Source organism: Crassostrea angulata, chromosome 3, assembly GCF_025612915.1.
Source record: "Crassostrea angulata isolate pt1a10 chromosome 3, ASM2561291v2, whole genome shotgun sequence".
NCBI lineage: Eukaryota > Metazoa > Mollusca > Bivalvia > Ostreida > Ostreidae > Magallana > Magallana angulata.
The window spans coordinates 25,744,696-25,763,488 of record NC_069113.1 but is presented as its reverse complement, the minus strand read 5'-3'; the positions used below and the strand labels follow the sequence as shown (position 1 = coordinate 25,763,488).

At 31.4% G+C, this 18,793-nt stretch overlaps 3 protein-coding genes across 3 annotated transcripts in view; 2 read left to right on the top strand and 1 right to left on the bottom strand.

Moving 5' to 3' along the window:
* The first annotated feature begins 3,859 nt into the window (after positions 1-3,859).
* LOC128178263 (protein Star-like) lies at positions 3,860-5,677 on the top strand. Its single transcript, XM_052845360.1, has 3 exons — positions 3,860-4,376; positions 4,486-4,680; positions 5,234-5,677. The coding sequence occupies exons 1-3, from the start codon at positions 3,939-3,941 to the stop codon at positions 5,585-5,587; spliced, it is 987 nt and encodes a 328-aa protein (XP_052701320.1). The 5' UTR covers positions 3,860-3,938; the 3' UTR covers positions 5,588-5,677.
* A 2,175-nt stretch (positions 5,678-7,852) lies between these two features.
* Positions 7,853-11,493, top strand: LOC128175329 (uncharacterized). Its single transcript, XM_052840862.1, has 7 exons — positions 7,853-7,967; positions 9,898-9,960; positions 10,417-10,461; positions 10,586-10,630; positions 10,906-10,965; positions 11,176-11,253; positions 11,380-11,493. The coding sequence occupies exons 1-7, from the start codon at positions 7,905-7,907 to the stop codon at positions 11,437-11,439; spliced, it is 414 nt and encodes a 137-aa protein (XP_052696822.1). The 5' UTR covers positions 7,853-7,904; the 3' UTR covers positions 11,440-11,493.
* Positions 11,494-14,688: 3,195 nt separating this feature from the next.
* LOC128177464 (DNA polymerase alpha subunit B-like) overlaps positions 14,689-18,793 on the bottom strand; it is a 32,609-nt gene continuing 28,504 nt past the window's right edge. Inside the window, exons 12-18 of the mRNA XM_052844173.1 lie at positions 17,430-17,468; positions 17,022-17,095; positions 16,706-16,826; positions 16,467-16,573; positions 16,196-16,258; positions 15,713-15,839; positions 14,689-14,935 (exon numbers count right to left, since the gene is read on the bottom strand). Coding sequence (XP_052700133.1) covers positions 14,786-14,935; positions 15,713-15,839; positions 16,196-16,258; positions 16,467-16,573; positions 16,706-16,826; positions 17,022-17,095; positions 17,430-17,468 — 681 coding nt within the window. The 3' untranslated portion in view covers positions 14,689-14,785. The remainder of the gene's footprint in view (positions 14,936-15,712; positions 15,840-16,195; positions 16,259-16,466; positions 16,574-16,705; positions 16,827-17,021; positions 17,096-17,429; positions 17,469-18,793) is intronic.

Genomic DNA, 18,793 nt, shown 5'->3' with positions numbered 1-18,793 from the left:
TATCAAATTATTCACCATCGTCGCAAACCACGACCAGGACTCCCATCTGGAGAGAGCTATGCAGACTCCGCACCGTGGCTTTAGACGATGAATATTCACTAGAAAACGGTATAATTCCGACATCAAACAATTCAAATGAATATGAGTTTTTCATATCTAACAAAAAAAAACGTTAATTATTGGCTTTGTGGCAATGCCTTTTAAAAAAGATTACTCAGTTTGAAAAAAAATTTCAAAATGCGTTAAATTTGGGACCAAGTCAACGCACTTTGAAAAAAATAATTTTTTTTTCAAAGTGTGTTGAAATCGTTGATATTAATGCACTTTATAAAAATGGTTCACGGTTTGTCAAAAGAATTGATACTTTTATATAAATAAATAATTGAATTAACCTTGGGATATATTTAAAAGAGAACCCACTGCATTCTCAGCTAACTTGATAAACAGTTTCTCGATTCGATTTTTATAATTTCTCATAAGCTTAATATGTAATTTGACAATTTACAAATAAAGAACAACTCGGGAGAATAGATTTATCCAAATATGGCATAAACTGTATCGCTTAGCAACTGACTTTTCCTTTTTTTTGTATATGCAGCTAATTTACTTCATAGTGCTATGCCAGAAACAAAAATGATTTATATATATTATAAATGGAAATCAATGTTTCAAACAGCTTCAAATGCATGTGCTTATAAACAAACGTGATGTGAAAAAGAATATGATAAATGTAGTTATGTTTATCAAAAAACATTATGACCTTTTAGAACAACAGTGCGAGAAAAATATCCAAACCTTAAAGGGACTTGGACTTTTAAATTTTATTTCTCCATTTTCAATGTTTATACTGATAAATATAGAAGTTTATAATGCTTTGTCAAAATTTGAATGTCAAATATCAAATTATAAGCAAGATACAGAGTTCATAATTCTTTGTTTTGTAAACAAAGCCCGAATGTTGTCATTTTAACATATGTGTTGTATCGGTGCAAGTTTCAATCAAATGTATCCTTCTTTTGTTGATAATAGTATTTAGGAAGATACTGAATGAGTTTAAATTGTTTTTACATGTCATCTTGTCAAAGAAATGGTAATTCTCTACATTACATTTTTTGTAAACAACTATAAGACTCGAGCTTTGTTTACATAACAACCAATTCTTACCTCTGTATCTCGCTTGTAACTTGACTTAATCATTCAATATTTTGGTCCATCATCTAAAATGCTTTAGTAAACCATTTTATACACAAAAAATAAAAATAAAATTTTTGATCTTAAATCGTGTCCAAGTCCCTTTAATGCTTATTTTGATATTTATGATAATTTAATGTTTGTCAATGTAACTTTTTTTTTTATAATGAAGTGGTTTATTTATTAGAATTTGAAAAGATGGTTTATGTTGAAACACTTACAGACTCTTTGACATACCATTGGAGATATTATTGTTTGGTCAGCTCGTTTTAATGATATCACTGTTTGATTTAAAACAAAGCGTATTTCTTCTTTCATTTCTTATATATGTTTGCTTTAAGTTGCTGAATATCATATGGCTTTGAAAGAAAGATAAGGGGTAGGAGACCTTCTTCCTGTAATCAGTTAAATGACCTGTATCTACAGTTAATCCCAACTCCCACCCCCGTTCCCAAAGACGGTAAATTAGATCCACTTGTTTTAAGAAATCACTGTACTCTATCAACGAATTAGAAATTCAATTCAAGAATTTGTGTTATATATATATATAATTTTTCAAAGAGCGCTGTTACAACGCACTTTGAAAAATTACGCACTTTGAAAAACATTTTCAATGTACGTTAATTTTGGGACCAAGTCAACGAACATTGATATCGTCGATATTAACGCACTTTGAAAAAAAAAATTCAGGGTTAAGTCAAAATAATTAATACTTTTAATAATATACAATAAATGATTGTTTTACCCTTGTGTAGCTTGATTTAAAAAAGAACCCATTGCATTCTCAGCTAACTTGATAAACAGTTTCTAGATGAGAATTTTTTTCTCATAAGACAATATCGACAATTTACGGCTTATTGCATGTGCTTGTAAACAGACATATTGTGATAAAAGAATACGTTATTTATGTTTATCAAAAACAATATGATCTTTTAGAAGATCAGTGCGAGAAAAAAAACCCACATCCTAATGCTTATTTTAAGTTTATGATAAATTGAATGTTTGTAAATGTAATTTCTTTTTATTTTGAAGTGATTTATTTGATTAGAAAATAAAAACAGAATGTTGAAACTCTTATAGTTTCTTTATCATACCAATGGAGAAATATTTGTCTAGTTCGTTTTTAGGGGAGATAATAAGAAATTAATGAAAAATTTTGAGAAATTTTCAAAAATCTTCTTCTCAAGAACCATAAAGCCAGGAAAGCTGAAACTGAAGCATCCTCGGGTAGTGTAGATTCGAAGTTGTGAAAATCATGACCCCCGGGGGTAAGGTGGGGCCACAATGGGGGGTCGAAGTTTTACATAGGAATATATAAAGTAAATCTTTAAAAATCTTCCTCTCAGAAACTAATCAGCCAGGAAAGCTGAAACTTGTGTGGAAGCATCTTCAGGTAGTGTAGATTCAAGGTTGTGAAAATCAAGACCCCCGGGGGTAGGATGGGGCACAATGGGGGGGGGGGGTCTAAGTTTTACATAGGAATATATAGAGTAAATCTTTAAAAGTCTTTTTCTTAGAAACTAATCAGCCAGGAAAGCCGAAATTTGTGTGGAAGTATCCTCAGGAAGTGTAGATTCAAAGTTGTGAAAATCATGATCCCTGGGGGTAGGGTGGGGCAACATTGGGGGGTGTTAAAGTTTTACATAGGAATATATAGAATATATAGGAATATATAGAGTAAATCTTTAAAAATCTTCTCAGAAACTAATCAGCCGGATGATTCTTTATAATTGTTAAGACTTTGAATTGATAATTGCAAACGTCAACAGAAAAAAGCGGTCGCAAAAGTCAGATGAGTTTTGACTCCAATATGAAGTTTAAAGCGTCAAACCTCTTGTTTGAAGCAATCGAGATCCATCTGCAAGGAGTTTTTCTTCATATATTTTATATTGTTTTATATCTATAAAGAAAGGACTTTCAAGAAGCCAATGTACAAATCTCTCATCTTGTTTCACGGGAGGTGACACTACTGCCGTTAAAAAAAAACTGTGATGAATTACTAGTAATATCGACATATTGATACGCCGAAAGAATTATGAAACCGCGTTAGGTGGGGAGAGGTTAATTCAGAATCTTTGGTGATTTTACTGTACTATATAACAAATCCTATTGCGAATAGAGAGAGAGATTTGTCGATTGGATTTAATTCATTGCCTACATCTGTTTCATGGGACAATAAACGTCTTTTCATTGTGGTGAGATGCGAGCCTGCTTTTATGCTTCAATAAATGTAAAAGTTATGGATTGACAACAACTGTGATAAAATAAGCTGTGAAGACTTAACATGTGAAGAAAAGTTTATCTGACAGTTGTTCGAGTTGAAGATTGTTAAATAAATATTTTTAAATATTTCATGCTGTCATTAGATGTAGGTTCAAATGAAAATACCCTTGAATTTAAACATTTGAAAAGTTTGGACTTAGTTGCCAAGGTAAGAGTTCTTAAATATTTGAGATGTTTAATGTAAAAATATGAAAAAAAACGTCATTTGTCTAATCGCAAAATTAAATTTTTTTTAAAGGTTTTAACGCTAAGCATATATTTTTATTATTGAATGATTTATTAATAAATGAACGAACAATTTTTGTAGACTGAGATATTCTAGAGTGACATTTTTATCTATTATCTTTTGCAATAAAAAAATCTTTAAAAGTATATAAACAGCTACACGATGATTCATATCTCATGGTAACAATAAGCCAGTGAAGAACATACTAGTAACTAGTGCAATAATTTCTTACAGACTAATGGATGGAAGCAAAGTGTTTCTAACCATTGCCGTCCTCGGCACACTGCTGGTGGTGTCTTTGCTTGCTGCTATGAAAGCCTTCATTACTGACCCGACCAGCAACGACCAGCAACAAGCCACGGTTCCATTGGTACCGGAAATGTTTCGTCAGCGCAAAGAACTGAACGTCGAAAACTTCAACGCCAATACTTGCTACGAACCAAAAAGTTTTAAACCAAAGATCATACTTCAAGCAAGAAAATTGAGATACGATTTTAGAGCTATGACTAAGAAATTAAACAAGGAAAAGGTCGCCATGGATGACGCTCGTTTGCTAAGTTTGATAAGAAACTACTGGATTTATAATCCTTCTCTTAAGCAGTACAAATTTTACGACCATAGAATCGACTATTCCTCCGGTCAGTCATCCCTTGTAGACAGTTTACTGAATAACAAGGTATATATCTATTACAGACGAAATTGTGTTTTATAAAATATGTCTGCAAATTTGCCACTGCCCATTCAGAACAATTAATATTTATTCTATTTATGCAACTGAATTCCAGGAGAATGGCTTCTATGTAGAATGCGGTGCGTACGATGGTGAGACACAGTCTACTACCCTGCTTTTTGAGAGATACCGGAAGTGGCAAGGATTGCTGATCGAAGCCGATCCGACGAGTTTTCAAAAGTTGATGCTTAAACATAGAATGGCTTTCATTTTAAACGCGTGTGTCAGTCCTTATCCGTATCCATTGATGGTAAGAAATAAATTTCAATGAATATGGCATTTATTCTTTGACTTGAAACAAGTTTAATATATTCAGTCTTTATATTAATGGCTCGTACACAATCGCAACTTCTCGGGCCTTTCCGACAGAGCTCGGAAAAATACCTGAGATGTATTACATCAATCTGATTAAAATCAGATCCTTTGAATAAATGTGCGTCCATTACACCCCCCCCCCTCTTTTTTTAAATTTAATAATAAAAGCTCGATTGGGTGATGTTAAAGTTAGGTTTCATTAAATCCATGATATACACTAATATATATCACAGAAGAGACATACCAGGCTGTCTTGCAGATACTTAAATTGATCGGAAAGACTCAATTTAGCTTAAAATTCTAACATCCGGTATAATGTTAATTTCATACATTTGATGTGTTTTTCCGAGTCCCTAAGTAAAGGCCCGAGAAGTTGCGAATACGTACAGTGTGCTTCTTATCGTCATTTTTGTTCAAATCAAGTGTTTTAGTGTAATGAATGTAATGTTCTGTGATGATTATTTCTATTTCTTTAATTTATCTTACAGATGAAGTTGACAAAGAGAGGCATTTATTCGAGAATCGAAGTCAACACAACAAGTCCTTTCACTTATGTACAGTGTTTTCCATTACATTCAATACTACTTGCTTTAGATTTACAAGCTGTGGACTTTCTAAGTTTGGATCTTTCTGGAATAGAGTTAGACGTTTTAAAGACAATGCCACTGAAATCGATAAATATAGAAACATTATCCATTTCGTGTGATCGATGCAGTGACAAAAATGAAACAGATATTATTTATTACCTGAAATCCAACAACTACAAACTCGTCACAAAAATTGAAAATTACGACATGCTATCAAGGGATTTGATATTTATTCGGAAACATTCGAGCGCGTGAAGGTGTGTTGTTGTTGATTTTTTTTGGAAACGAACTGAATAAAGACTAGTTATTTTCTCTTAATACTTCATCAAAATAACCACTATGATACCTTAATATTCCAAAGTGCACGTACCAGCCTTATGAAAGGGGCATGGTCACGATTTTGGTCAAAAATTATTTTTTCGATTTTAATGTTTACAATGCTTTAGTAAGGCATTTTTAATAGGCAACCAAAATTTGAGTGTCATTTGATGAGTTATAAGCGAGTTACAGAGCTTACTATTCTTCGCTATGTAAACAAAGCGTTTGTTTACATTTCGAATGTTGAAGGGAGAAATCCCGTTTTATACCTTGAATAAATGTGTTAATCGTTTGGAACTGTTTATTTATGCTTTAAATGAATAATAAGATAGACGAACCACCTTTAAAAAGATTTTTTACTGGTATATTGAACCTATGTAAACAAATACAGGACACGGGCTTTGTTTACATGACGAAGAATTGTGAGCCCTGTATCTTGCTTAAAATTCAACGACTGGCATCCAAATTTCATTTGATCATTAGAAATGCATTCCTAAAGCATTGCAAATAATAAAAACAGAAAAATAAAATTTGACCAAAATCGTGACCATGCCCCTTTAATATATTGTACATACATGTATACAGCGATTTCCAATCTGAACAAATACAATTTTAAAAATACATTGTACAGTGTGGCTTTAAAAAAAAGGATATTAAAATTTGTTATTTTAAGAACGAATATAATCATTTGAAATATTATTTAGAATTGTGAAAACAACTTTGGTTGGTTTTGGACATTGGTTTAATTGGTTTTTTTCTATTATTTTTTCAGCTTTATTAAGGAAGGAGTCTTTTAATTATCAAACATACTTCTTATAATAAGAAATGCATGAAATTTTGACACAGTCAAACGGATCATATTATTTAATGATTCTATCAGTTTAATTAAATTTGACCTTTTTGTTTTCGGATAAAGGTCAGGTCAAGGTCACTACCTTTTTCCTCAACGTAAAGAGTGATAAAAATAAGTGTAGCTCTTTATAGTTCTGTAGACATTTGTTTAAGATTTGAAGATTCAAATCTTCAATGAAATCATAGACCATGAGAGTGTCTATCAGCTTATTTTACTAAATTGGAATAAATATTTTTGTTATACTTTCATGTTAAATACTGAAATCTGATTGGTTAAGACGCAGTTAATAATATTTTCTATTACCCTCAGCGTTAGCAACGCACTTAGCAACGGGTAACATTAAAAATGTTACATGCGCGAAATTTATGCGCGTACGGTTCGCTGTAGAATTCACGTTACTCCTATATAAAAGCAGTAAAATTTTCTTAAAATTAAGACATTCAGTATAACAAAATAAATAGTGCCTGCATGTTTGGGAGGATAACAGTTGAAATTGACACCCCTCGAAAACCATTGTCAACCTCCGCTTCGCGTCGGTTGACAATGGTTTTCTCGGGGTGTCAATTTCAACTGTTACCCTCCCAAACAGGCACTATTTATATAATACTAAAATTGATATTGCTTAGCCCGCATTTCCTCTAAATTTCTTAAATTTTGAAGAAATTTTGATTATTTTTTTATGCTTCCAATAATAAAATATTTCTAATTTTTATGTATTATGAAGACTTTATATAAAGATATAAATTGACAGAAAAGCTAATATATTGACCGTTTCATAAGAGAGAAAAACTGATTTTAGTGATTTTTTCACAAAAATCAATGTATAGAATGGGCGCTTTAAAAAGCTTATAAAAATGTTATTTGATAAGCAAATCATATTTTAAAAACATATTCTGAAACCCAAGTATCATATTATTAGTTCACATTAGTAAAAAAAAAATCCAACATTATTGTTATTGTTTTTAAAATGCTAAAACAGACTCATTATATATATATAATCTGCAGCAATTCTGAATAATTGCGCAACATGTGATATTTTCCTAAGCCAATATTATGCCAAAAATATAGTCCTTGTTCCATTCTAAACATTGATTACATTTTTCTATGCCAAGTTGTATAATAGTAAAAAAGAAAGAAAAATGTACTATTTTAATTTCCTTTCATCTTGATTTAATGAATAATTAATCAAATTTACATTTGACAAGTCGAAAACCAGAAAAGACTCCTTCCTTAAAGGCATGATAAAAATCTTGACATTTTTTTAAATTCAAAATATGATCGGGATCGAGATCTCTATATCATTATGACATCATCATAGCAACGTCATCTAAGTGATGAGACTTGATGTTGTGAAACTTGTGCAATTGTGTGGTTAAAAAGGAAAATTGATTATCAGATACGATGCCTAAAAAAGAACAACGACCATTCAACCCCATTACTAGACATACCGAGGACCATTCCCTTGTAAGTACATGTACATTTGTTACAAAACAGATTGATAAAGATTAATACTGCTTGTCTCTTTGAATGACATCAATGTTTCAACTAAATTGTTTCTAAAAATCGGTTTGGCTGAATGAAGATTGTTGTCAATATCCCTCTGCTATTAATTTTACCATATCTTTTTAAAAAAATTTCATATTGTTTTTCATGAAAGTCAATATCAATAGATTCAAATGAAACAAAGTTGATGTGGTGAAGTGCTGCTAGATTTTTCAAAAATTGATAATGTGTCTAATCATGATATGAAGAAAACTAGACATAGTAGGCCTAATTAGAAAAAGCAAAATTTTACCATCGCAGCATAAAATTAAAAATATTAACTGTATATGAAAATAATATATAGTTATATACATTGTCAATTCATATTAGAAAACATAATGAAGCGCTGCTTTTCTGTTCAGAAAAGCAAGTATGTTGTATAGGTTTGTAGCAAAAACTGCTTCAATCAGCAAGAGTTATCTTCCTTTATCATAGACAATTGGAGGTTTTACATACATGTTTCACATACGGTACACGATACATTGCCACAGTTTCTAATGCGAAAAATGCTTAACCAGTCGCGAGAGCATTTTGTTATAACACAAAAGGGGGTCAAATGAATGATCTTCCAGTAATTGGTATGATCTCAATATAGGGATATATTGTCTTGAATAAAATGTAATATTGTAATTTTTTTATTTTGTTGCCCCATATCTGCTCTCTCAGATAAGAAACCCCTTATTCAATTCAAACGACAATAACTAAGACTAGAGTTTGCAATTGTCTTTGTCACTTTTTTGTTTTAGAAATGCTAGAGAGAGAGAGAGAGAGAGAGAGAGAGAGAGAGAGAGAGAGAGAGAGAGTAAAGGATTATACAACATCTCTTATTATACAACATTACTTATACAAAATTTGTTATATAATCACGAATATGTTTCTTGGCAAGCAAAATGACATACGTTTTATTAACTGAGTAAAGAAATATTCATACAATTTGTAGAACAGTTATTTATTCGAGTCAAAGTTAATCAGTCTCAGAGAGAAAGAGAGAGAGAGAGAGAGAGAGAGAGAGAGAAATTTCATCCAAAATTCTCTGGCCAAACACGTACTGTTCATGTACTGAACTAGTACATAAAATTTAGTAATATTTAAAAAAAATTAATCCATGTAGATATTGCCTGATTAAAATTTTTTGATAAATACGATTCGCTTCTAGCATTTTTTTTGGTAAAAGTTTTCTTTACTTTTTTTCTCCTTCCAAAAGTTTGGGTTCAGTTCATTTCATTCAAATTTTTTTTATAATTGAATATTAAATAAATGTCGCCTTCCAACATAAATTGGGGCCCGGCACTGCCTCCCTTATTGCTACATGCCTTAAAAATAGTGAGTTAACATAAACAAAGTAATATTATTTTCTACAGGAGTTATCTCTCTTATCAGGGATATTCAACCTTAAATTACCAGGCTTGTGTAAATCGCAGAACATGAATTCAAATCCGCCTGGGGCTTTTGTTCACATTTACTGAATTTAATTTTTGAAAATTTGATTTTGAAAGAAATGCACAATTTTTACGCCTATTTGACTTAAACACAGTGACTTCTTATTCATCATGTTGTCCATTATAATTAAATTAATAATTTTCCTTTGGTTGAGAAACTATTTTATATTTTCCTAGCGTAGTAAAAGTTAAAAACAATGTCTAATTAAAAATGAGAGGCTATTGTCATTTAATTTCTGTACCACTAAATCATTTGATATAATATTAAACACTCTATCATTAAATAGCGTTTGATTTGGTCACTATTCTTTGCATCTCTCTCTCTCTCTCTCTCTCTCTCTCTCTCTCTCTCTCTCTCTCTCTCTCTCTCTCTCTCTCTCTCTGATATTTTGATTTCTTTATACTCTTTAAAGGTAGAACTAGATATAAGCGAACTCGACCCCTCAAAAACATTGACAAAGGAGGAGGTAGAAGCGGTAAGCCTACTTTTTCGTGTATTTTTTACCTTGTTTATCATTTTTTTTATTCTCTCTCTTTTAACGAAAACCAGGATTTTTTTTGGTTTTGTTTCGATGGCTGTATGGTCAACAAATAACCCATCAGATATATCACAGAGACCAAGCAAATAATATGAAATAAATATTTATGGTTACATTAATATTAATGTTAAAACGGGCTTGGTCTCTGTGAGATATATCTTTAACTTTCACAAAATGAAATTAATTGGTTATATTGAACATACTTTTTATAGTACCAATTTCAACATATATTAAGTTAAGTCAAATTTATACGGGGCTCTTCTTTTTAAGGAGGTTAAAAATGATCATTACCATACAGCCCTTTTAACAGAATATTAATTAAATTTTAACTACACCATATAGTATACGTCACCCGTATAACCCGTTACAAATCATAACTTTCTTTTCAAACAGTTCCTTGCTCAGCCAACGGCTAGATTTGTGGAGTTGGGTGCAAGGGTAAGTTTTTTCGTTGAAATTTTTCTTTACGGCCATCATTAAAATAAGAAACATTTATTCATATGTACCCGGGTAATTAAAGGGGGAAAAATATTGATTTCAATTTTGATATTCCTTCATTTAGCCCTGCAGACCTCCAAATCTGGATGCGCTACATGACGGTGACATGGTATGTATACATGTATATATTGTCACATTTTGATGTTTACATTTTCATCAAAGACTTGTTATGGGAAGGTTTGAATATATATAGATCGATTTGTAACAAATGTAAAAACAAAAATATCGACCAAATAAAGGAGAGATATTAACAATAATTATTGTTAAACATTTGTAATACAAATTGTTTATTATTTTTTCATCAAACATTAAAACAAATTTCCTTATCATTTAAAAAAAAATCCAAATGCTTGTAGATTGATTAATTAATAATATTTCTTCCAGAGAGAATTCATTGACGAGGTTATAGATGAGGCCATAGAAGAAATGTTATATGGCGCAGAGGTATGGCATCAACCCCAGTCTAAAAAGCTTACAGGATCAATGTGATTAAAAATGTACTTCTCATGCGTAGAAAAATTACTGTTACACATACAATCCCCATCCTCTCTCTCCCACATTTTTGTTAATGCCTTGTTTATATTAGAATAATTTCATTTTTATATGATTAATAGTAAAACTATACGCAGCATTTAATTATAAATTTGATTACAGGCAAACAGAATTGCTGAAGTGGACATTCGAAGGGCATTTTTTGATGCAACGAATATTGCATACAGACCAAGGAAGAAAGTAAGATTACAATTGTCGTACGTTCACTAGTAACTTAAAAGTCCAAATTTGTTCTTGGAATCCTCTTTTAAGGCGGTAATTTGTACTTTAGCAAAACATTTATAAATGTGTGTCTTTTCTTTTCAGAAAAACATTCTCAGAAGAATTCTCGGCTACTGTACAGCCTGTTATTGTCGACGGCGCTAAATTATTTCTTTCTTGTTATTTTCTTTTTTAAAAACATCTTTTCTGAAAACTTTCCAATTATAGTTACGTTTCATTAAAATTTCGGTTAAATGAATTTGATTGGTTTTTGTTTTTTTGTTTTTTTTGGGGGGGAGGGGGGGGGGGGGATTTATCGCATGCATTTTCTGTTCGATTTAATGTTAAATCTGCACATCTTGTTCTGAATTGTTAAGTTTCATCCATAATTAATAAGTTTAGTTAAAAAGTTTGCAATTTGGATTAAAGAAATGACTGTATTGATTTAATCATCTATACGCCAACAATCTAGTTAAAAATAATTGGGATTTAATGCCCTTTATTCAGGTGAATATAAATTCAATTTAATGTCTAAAAAAAAGTTTAACTAAGCAGTTCAATATTTCCATTTAGTAATACGCAATCAAAGTACATTGTACAGTTTTAATACAGATTTATGAAATGAAATAACACAGAAAACAATGCTTAGATCTCAATGATAGCATATTTTTGTTAATAAAATAATTATGAAACTGCAATGTTTGCCAATTTATAAATACTTTCTTTGTGACTCGAGATACATTTTCTCGCTGGAACCGCTCTGTTGACCCCAGTGTATAAATGTCACAATTTGTGTTCCTAAATACGCACAAATAATATTGCATATAAGACTATGCTTTGTTTTTCCAATAAGCTCCTGAACCTTTCACACTGTTCAAAATATTTTCACAATATACAGTTCTTGGCCGATTAATATGACAAAATCAAAGGCCGGAACGGCCACAAAGGCGTCGAACTGACTTTTTCTTTTATATAGAATGATATCAATAATTTGAATTTCTGTTAATTTAATAGTCTTTATATCAAATAATTTTAGACATAGAATAGAGAAGTATAAGAATACTATGTTTTGAGCTGCTTTAAAAACAAAAATAAGTTTATTTTCTTATAAAATAGATATTGGTGCTTTTACAATTCAATAACTCTGACTCATTATGGTTACAAAATTCGAAGAAATTTCAAAGTTCAAAAATAAATTATTTTCTTTAAACAATTTTTACATGTTCATGATTTGAATACATTAACAGTATGTCCCTAATTATAATAATAAAACATACTTTTATTTATTTCAATTCCCGTTTGAAACAAGATTCCCTATGGTACGGTTGTTTACAAGCAAATCCACAACACGTGCTATCTAAAATGCTCGACCAGACCAACTGCATTATCGTGTTTATTTTTAGCAACAAAATAACTAGATACGTTTATCGCTTACATTTCTTTTGGAGACCGTGCCCGATAACAAATAAATTTACATCGCAAATTTTATTTCTATCGGGCACGCTCACCAATTAAAATGTAAGCGATAAACTAAAATAATATTTAGTGAATTTTTACACCCGATTGTATTCATCCGCCATTTCTTGATTAAGGACGTTGTTTACTCAGGGTTTGAGTTCTCAAATCCGGATTGTTAAAAAGTTCAATTTAATGAGTAAAATTTGTTTTAAATACAAAATGTATTTATGAAATGAATTATTATTGACATAACAATCGATATTTTTTACTAAATTATGGAATTAGGCTCTGACAAAGTTTGACTTTTAGCAAAACAGAGGAAATTCGGACTAAATTTTTCAGATTTTGTTTTCCACTGAAATATTTTTGGTAGTACTGTAATATTTAAAGTTAAGATTTTATTTGTTAGTCAACATAATTTTGCATATTTTTTGTTGGTTTTATCTTGCTTTTTCGTTTAGATAATCGCATGGAACACACTACAAAAATATTGAAAAATGCCTAAAAATGATAAAAGACACCATATCTTAAAATTTTGATCATTGACCTCATAAAAATTTTATGCCAGCAGAGAAAGGTCAATATACTTAGTTTAATACTATAAATGTTTTAGCATTATCATCATTCAGTTTTTTGTTATATTGAATCAAAAATGGGTAGTAATTTGAAAACTGATAGAGGAAATTCGGACTAGAATGTCTATAAAAATTGTGAATGAAAACTTTATGTTTTGTATCTATTTAATGTCACTACTATTCATAAACTGTATTTCATTTGTTATAGCTGCAGGACTGTAGCTCCCGGTCTGAAAAAATTCGGATGGACGACCTGGGAGCTACAGTGCCTCCCATATTAAAAAACTGCAATTTACGGCGCACAAAAAAATGCGCTAGGTTTTGACTGATTAATCTCATCTACGATCACATTCTGTACAAATATTTAATCCCAAAAAATTCCTCGGACATTTTACTACAGATATTGTCACTTCACTTGCCTCTGATATTCTTTTAAACACCATCCCCAGCCCTGTCAATTAAAAGTGGTGCATGTTTGTTTACATTTAAAAATGGCGACTCTCGATCTCGACGTAAATTAACAAGTACTTCATTTTCCGAGGTCGGTTATCATGTTTAAGAGAAGGACTGATGCAAGTAAAGTGATGATATCAGTAGTAAATTTGCTGAAGAATTTTATGGTTCTAATTATTTTTACAGAATTTGTGTGAAAATAAGGTTAATAAGTCCAAACTTAGCGCAATTTTTTGTGCGCCGTAAATTGCAGTTTTTTACTATGGGAGGCACTGTAGCTCCCAGGTCGTCCATCCGAATTTTTTCAGACCGGGAGCTACAGTCCTGCAGCTACATTTGTTAAAGAGTTAAGCAATTTGTATTATTTTCACAATTAAGAAAATTTCAATCTTGGTGTAAAATTTTTATAGATTTTTCTTAAATATTCAAAAAATATTCAATGGCCATTAACTCAAAAAGTAGGTCAATGACCTACTTTTTTGAAAGTTAAGAATAACACTACCATGTAAGGTCTATAACACACAATAGTTGGTTTTTCATTATCATCAGTGGGATTTTTTTTTATTCTGAGTAAACGTCATCCTTAAGCAAATTTATACTTATGCAATAAGTTGTCAATATCAGGTAGGCAAAGTTGTTTTTTTTGTACACAATTTAGTTTAATAAATGGAATAAAAATCTTGTAATACGTTTAATACTTTAAGGAACTTATTTCTTATGCGCTTTTAAAAGGCGGTGCAGAGCATGAATTTGGACGATTGCCAATCCAGACGATCGCTAGAAGGCTGTCGAGCATTAGCTCGACACCTTAAAAATGAATTCTTGATATCACGGAAACTCAACAAAAATTAAAAGATTACCCCCCCCCCCCCCCCCCATCAAAACTGTCCTCTATGTTGTGATAACTGACAAACAAAAGAACAAACACTTAATAGTGACACATTTATTTTGTAAATATCAGTTCACTCAAATAATTTGATAAATATTTGATATTGATATCGACTCCTTTCCCACTGTTCTCCACTCTAAATTCGTAAGACTTGGGCTGTGATGGAAGACAGTATGGACTGCTGGGATACGATGGCCCCGCTCCTGACCTGTACTCTGCTGAAGGTCCCCCCAGCCTGTCCCCTGGCCAGACGACCTGGATTGATGCAGCAACACCCTTGTATGTCCTAGAAAGGCGAACACATAAAATCCATGTTTAGAAAACGTTGTTGCCATCTTGAATTTATAATTATAAATCTGGTTCATCAAATGTACAAAACACTCAAGCTTTGAACTAAGATTCGTCAAATATAGTCAACTGAAGGAACTTTTAAAATTCTTTTCATAGAAATTACTTTCCATCTGGAAATTATGATCAAGACTGAGGATCTAGACAAACATTAAACTACTTATTAGAGAGGTTGAGATTTAAAACGTGTACGGGTACACGTGTTATAACTACACGTGCAAGTACACGTTTTTGTAATTCATCAGTTGAGATTTCATAACTTGTAGGATAAATACATGTACGAAAATTTCGACGCAGTTTTTTGACATGAATTTACTTATTCAACTCTAAATTAATGGTGAATTTCTTATCAATTTGCATGCAAATGAAGTTTAAAAATCGATGTAATGTATCACAAGAATATATTAACCCATCAATTAGATTTTATTTGTTGTAAAAGTTACACGTTTGTACTTACATGTAGACAACAGTCTACAAGTTTAGAAAACGTGTAGAAACTTTGTCGTCACAAAAACTGATGATGTAATATGCGAAGAATTTAGGTGATTCCCCTAGTACACGTACACGTACATGTTCGAAATCTCACCCTCTCAATTGACTCAATTTATAAGAAAAAAAAAACACACTCTGACAACTTTACCACCTAAATATTTTCATAGCTAAGATTCATATATGCAAGTTTGTCTATTATGGGAGATAACAGTAGTGTCAATACCTTGGTGAACTGTTTGAGGTCTGATGGTAACACAAGGACATGGGGAGTGCAGGGCATGCGGGCATAATATTCAAAGACCTCGTAATCTATGTTGACATCTTCCGGTGAAGGATAGAGGGGGTAAAAACTGCAACAGATCAATCATACATCTGATGAACTGAAAAATACTTATTTTAAAGCAACAAAAACTGATAACATCTCTAACATTTGTAACTTAATATTTTTTTATATATTTTTTTTTTTTTAAAGAAAAATCAAACAGGAATATATCATTATGATTTTTATCTATTCCTACTGCATAAAAATCATATTCCTACATTTTGTAAAATAAATTGAAATGATCAAATTTAATACAATTTGACAACTTTTTTTTTACAATACTGATCCATTTCTTTAATTTTCAACATCATATCAAATATAATTTCCTATTTCAAATTCTGTTAAATCTCAACAAAAATAAGCAAAAATAAATATTTAGCTTACTTCTGCTGAGTTAACAAATGTTCTGCAAGTCTGGCCATTCTGTCGGAGGCACCAGGAGGGTTACTGCAAAAACATATACAACTATTAAGAAAGATAACTCCAGTTCACATTAGAAATAAAATGAACCAACCAGTATCCAACATAATTAACATGAACCAAAACCTGGACATCAAATAAATTGACCAATGAAGCTATAACAATAATTGAACACTGAAAACATAGGTAAAGTTCAAGTCTACGCTTTTATATGGAACATGGTTAATTTTAATACAAGGAAATTTCCTCTGCTCCCAGTTGAAACATGACGTCCGATGAAGTAAGTCCAAATATCACATTGTTGATGTCTACTACACATGGGTCTGGCATGAAATGAACATTCTGTGGTAAAAAACAAAAGGATCATTACATACATGTAATGAAGAAAGCAAATCAATTCATCAAATTTCAAAGATCAATATGAATATCAGTACTACCATTAAACAAGAGGGATAACTTCAAAAGTGTAATTACCGGATAATCCATTTTTGCTTTCATCCGAGAATTCTGGGATTGATGGAAGAATGGAGGCTGGGGATACACGTAGTCATGATGGACGTCCCGATAGGAGGGCAACACAATCACCTGGCAGTCACTGAAATAATTGTATACCAAAAATAACCTTTCAAAAAAACAATTTTCCACTGTAAAATGGACATCTTGCATAGACATTTTTTTCAATGATCATGTAGATAAATCAAGCAAACATTATTTTGTTATTTCATAAAAATTAATAACATTTAAAATATCATTTCATTTCTGATTTTGAGAGAAAATAATTGAACTGTACTTTGAAGCCACATCGCTGATTTCCTTGAGTTTGGTTTTGAAGATGTCATCAAGTGGGCTAATACCTTTGCCATTCTAAAACATACAGATTAACAATTAAAAAATTCCATGTTATATGGCATTATTGTCAATGTCACTGTATACATGTATGTAGAAACAAAATTATTATATATGTATAATACAGTTTACTCAATATGAAAGGTATTTTCACAAATTTTGTGCATGCAGCTACATGTATGATCTTAATATTCCAAATACATATACATTATAATCTGTACCAAAAAAATACACAAAAATACACATGTAAAGTCTAACCAATCTACTGATAATTAAATTAGACTTGTTTTTCGTTACCGTAGAGGAACGGATTAACAAATCTTTTTTATTTTAATTAAATTGAATGTCTTACCTCAATGAGATCATTTTTCAGATCCACAAATGGCCCCATCTACAATACAAGTTTAAATTCCTGAATCAAATAACCTTCATGTATATCAGATACAGTATTTGGCTTATATGCTGTTATTCCTCCATCTTTAACATTTTCATTGTTCTTACATGTACATACCGTATTTTTCGGGGCATAGGCCGGTATTTTTTTTCTCCTATGAGCTAGCCCCGGCCTATCCCCCGGGATTGGCTAATCGTAGACTCAAAGTTTAAAAAACTTAAAAGTAAAATATTAAATCCACTGTTTTTATCCATTGTACTGTTGTAGCAGTTTATTAAGAGGGTTGGATTTTTTTTCATCCGTTTGAACTATTGTTCGATAGTTGTCCCGTTGATAATTTTTGTAATGACATTGTGAGTAATAAAATGTACAGTACTGTAGTGTACGAGGTATTTCTTTACAACCCCAATCAAAAGAATTTTTTTTCCCACGTTCGTGTATGAACCCTGGAAACTATTACTGCGTGGTAAAAAAGAAAACGAAAACGGGTAGAATGAAATATGACAGAATTTTTGTGAATTCTTCATATCTGCGTTCGTGGGAATCACTGGTCTTGGGTGTAGAATAAATCAAATGCTTTGTGTTTTTACAATTAATTTTCTGTTGGATGAAATAACGGTATTCTGGTGTGTATATACAAAGGTGTGAAACCTGTGACTAAAACACAGCCTGGGGCACGTAGTGTATACCGTCACACTTCATTGCATTAACTGTGTTTTTAACATTACAACTTCTCTGCATAATGGCAGGTCACTTCTTAATTAATTAATGGAAAGAACACAAATTAAATATTTTATGTTTGGTATTTCGTTCTCATTCATAGCGATTACGGGGGATAACTCTATTTGAATATGAAACCACGTGTTGAGCTAATGGACGCCATACCCCGTATTTACAAGTAGCTTTCAAAGTATAACTTGATTAAATGAAATTTAGCGATAAGGTATTAATAAAATATAAAAGGTTTGGTAAAACATTATTCTTAGTTCTACCAGACAGAACCATTGAGGTTGGTGTTGCAATTAAATTTACTCTATGTATCACGATACGTAACGATATACCCACGAATACGGAAGAAACCAAACAGCCACAAAACACAGATGTATTTTTAAAAATTGCTTAAAATATATATGTTAAGCAAATTTAATGACTTTAATTACTCTTTTGACTTTCTACATCGATATTCTGAAAGTATATACTTAATACGATGACTTCCTTAATCAGCGGTCATACTTTCACTATAGTAGTCATCGATTGAAAATCGGCTTATCCCCCCATTCGGCCAGTCCAAGGATTTTTCTTGAATTTTATCTACAAATGAG

Coding starts and splice junctions, on each gene's coding strand:
- LOC128178263 (XM_052845360.1), top strand. CDS start 3,939: ATGGATGGAAGCAAAGTGTTTCTAACCATTGCCGTCCTCGGCACACTG. Junction 4,377..4,485: donor ACAGTTTACTGAATAACAAG/GTATATATCTAT, acceptor ACTGAATTCCAG/GAGAATGGCTTCTATGTAGA. Junction 4,681..5,233: donor CTTATCCGTATCCATTGATG/GTAAGAAATAAA, acceptor TTTATCTTACAG/ATGAAGTTGACAAAGAGAGG.
- LOC128175329 (XM_052840862.1), top strand. CDS start 7,905: ATGCCTAAAAAAGAACAACGACCATTCAACCCCATTACTAGACATACC. Junction 9,961..10,416: donor CAAAGGAGGAGGTAGAAGCG/GTAAGCCTACTT, acceptor CTTTTCAAACAG/TTCCTTGCTCAGCCAACGGC. Junction 10,631..10,905: donor CGCTACATGACGGTGACATG/GTATGTATACAT, acceptor TATTTCTTCCAG/AGAGAATTCATTGACGAGGT.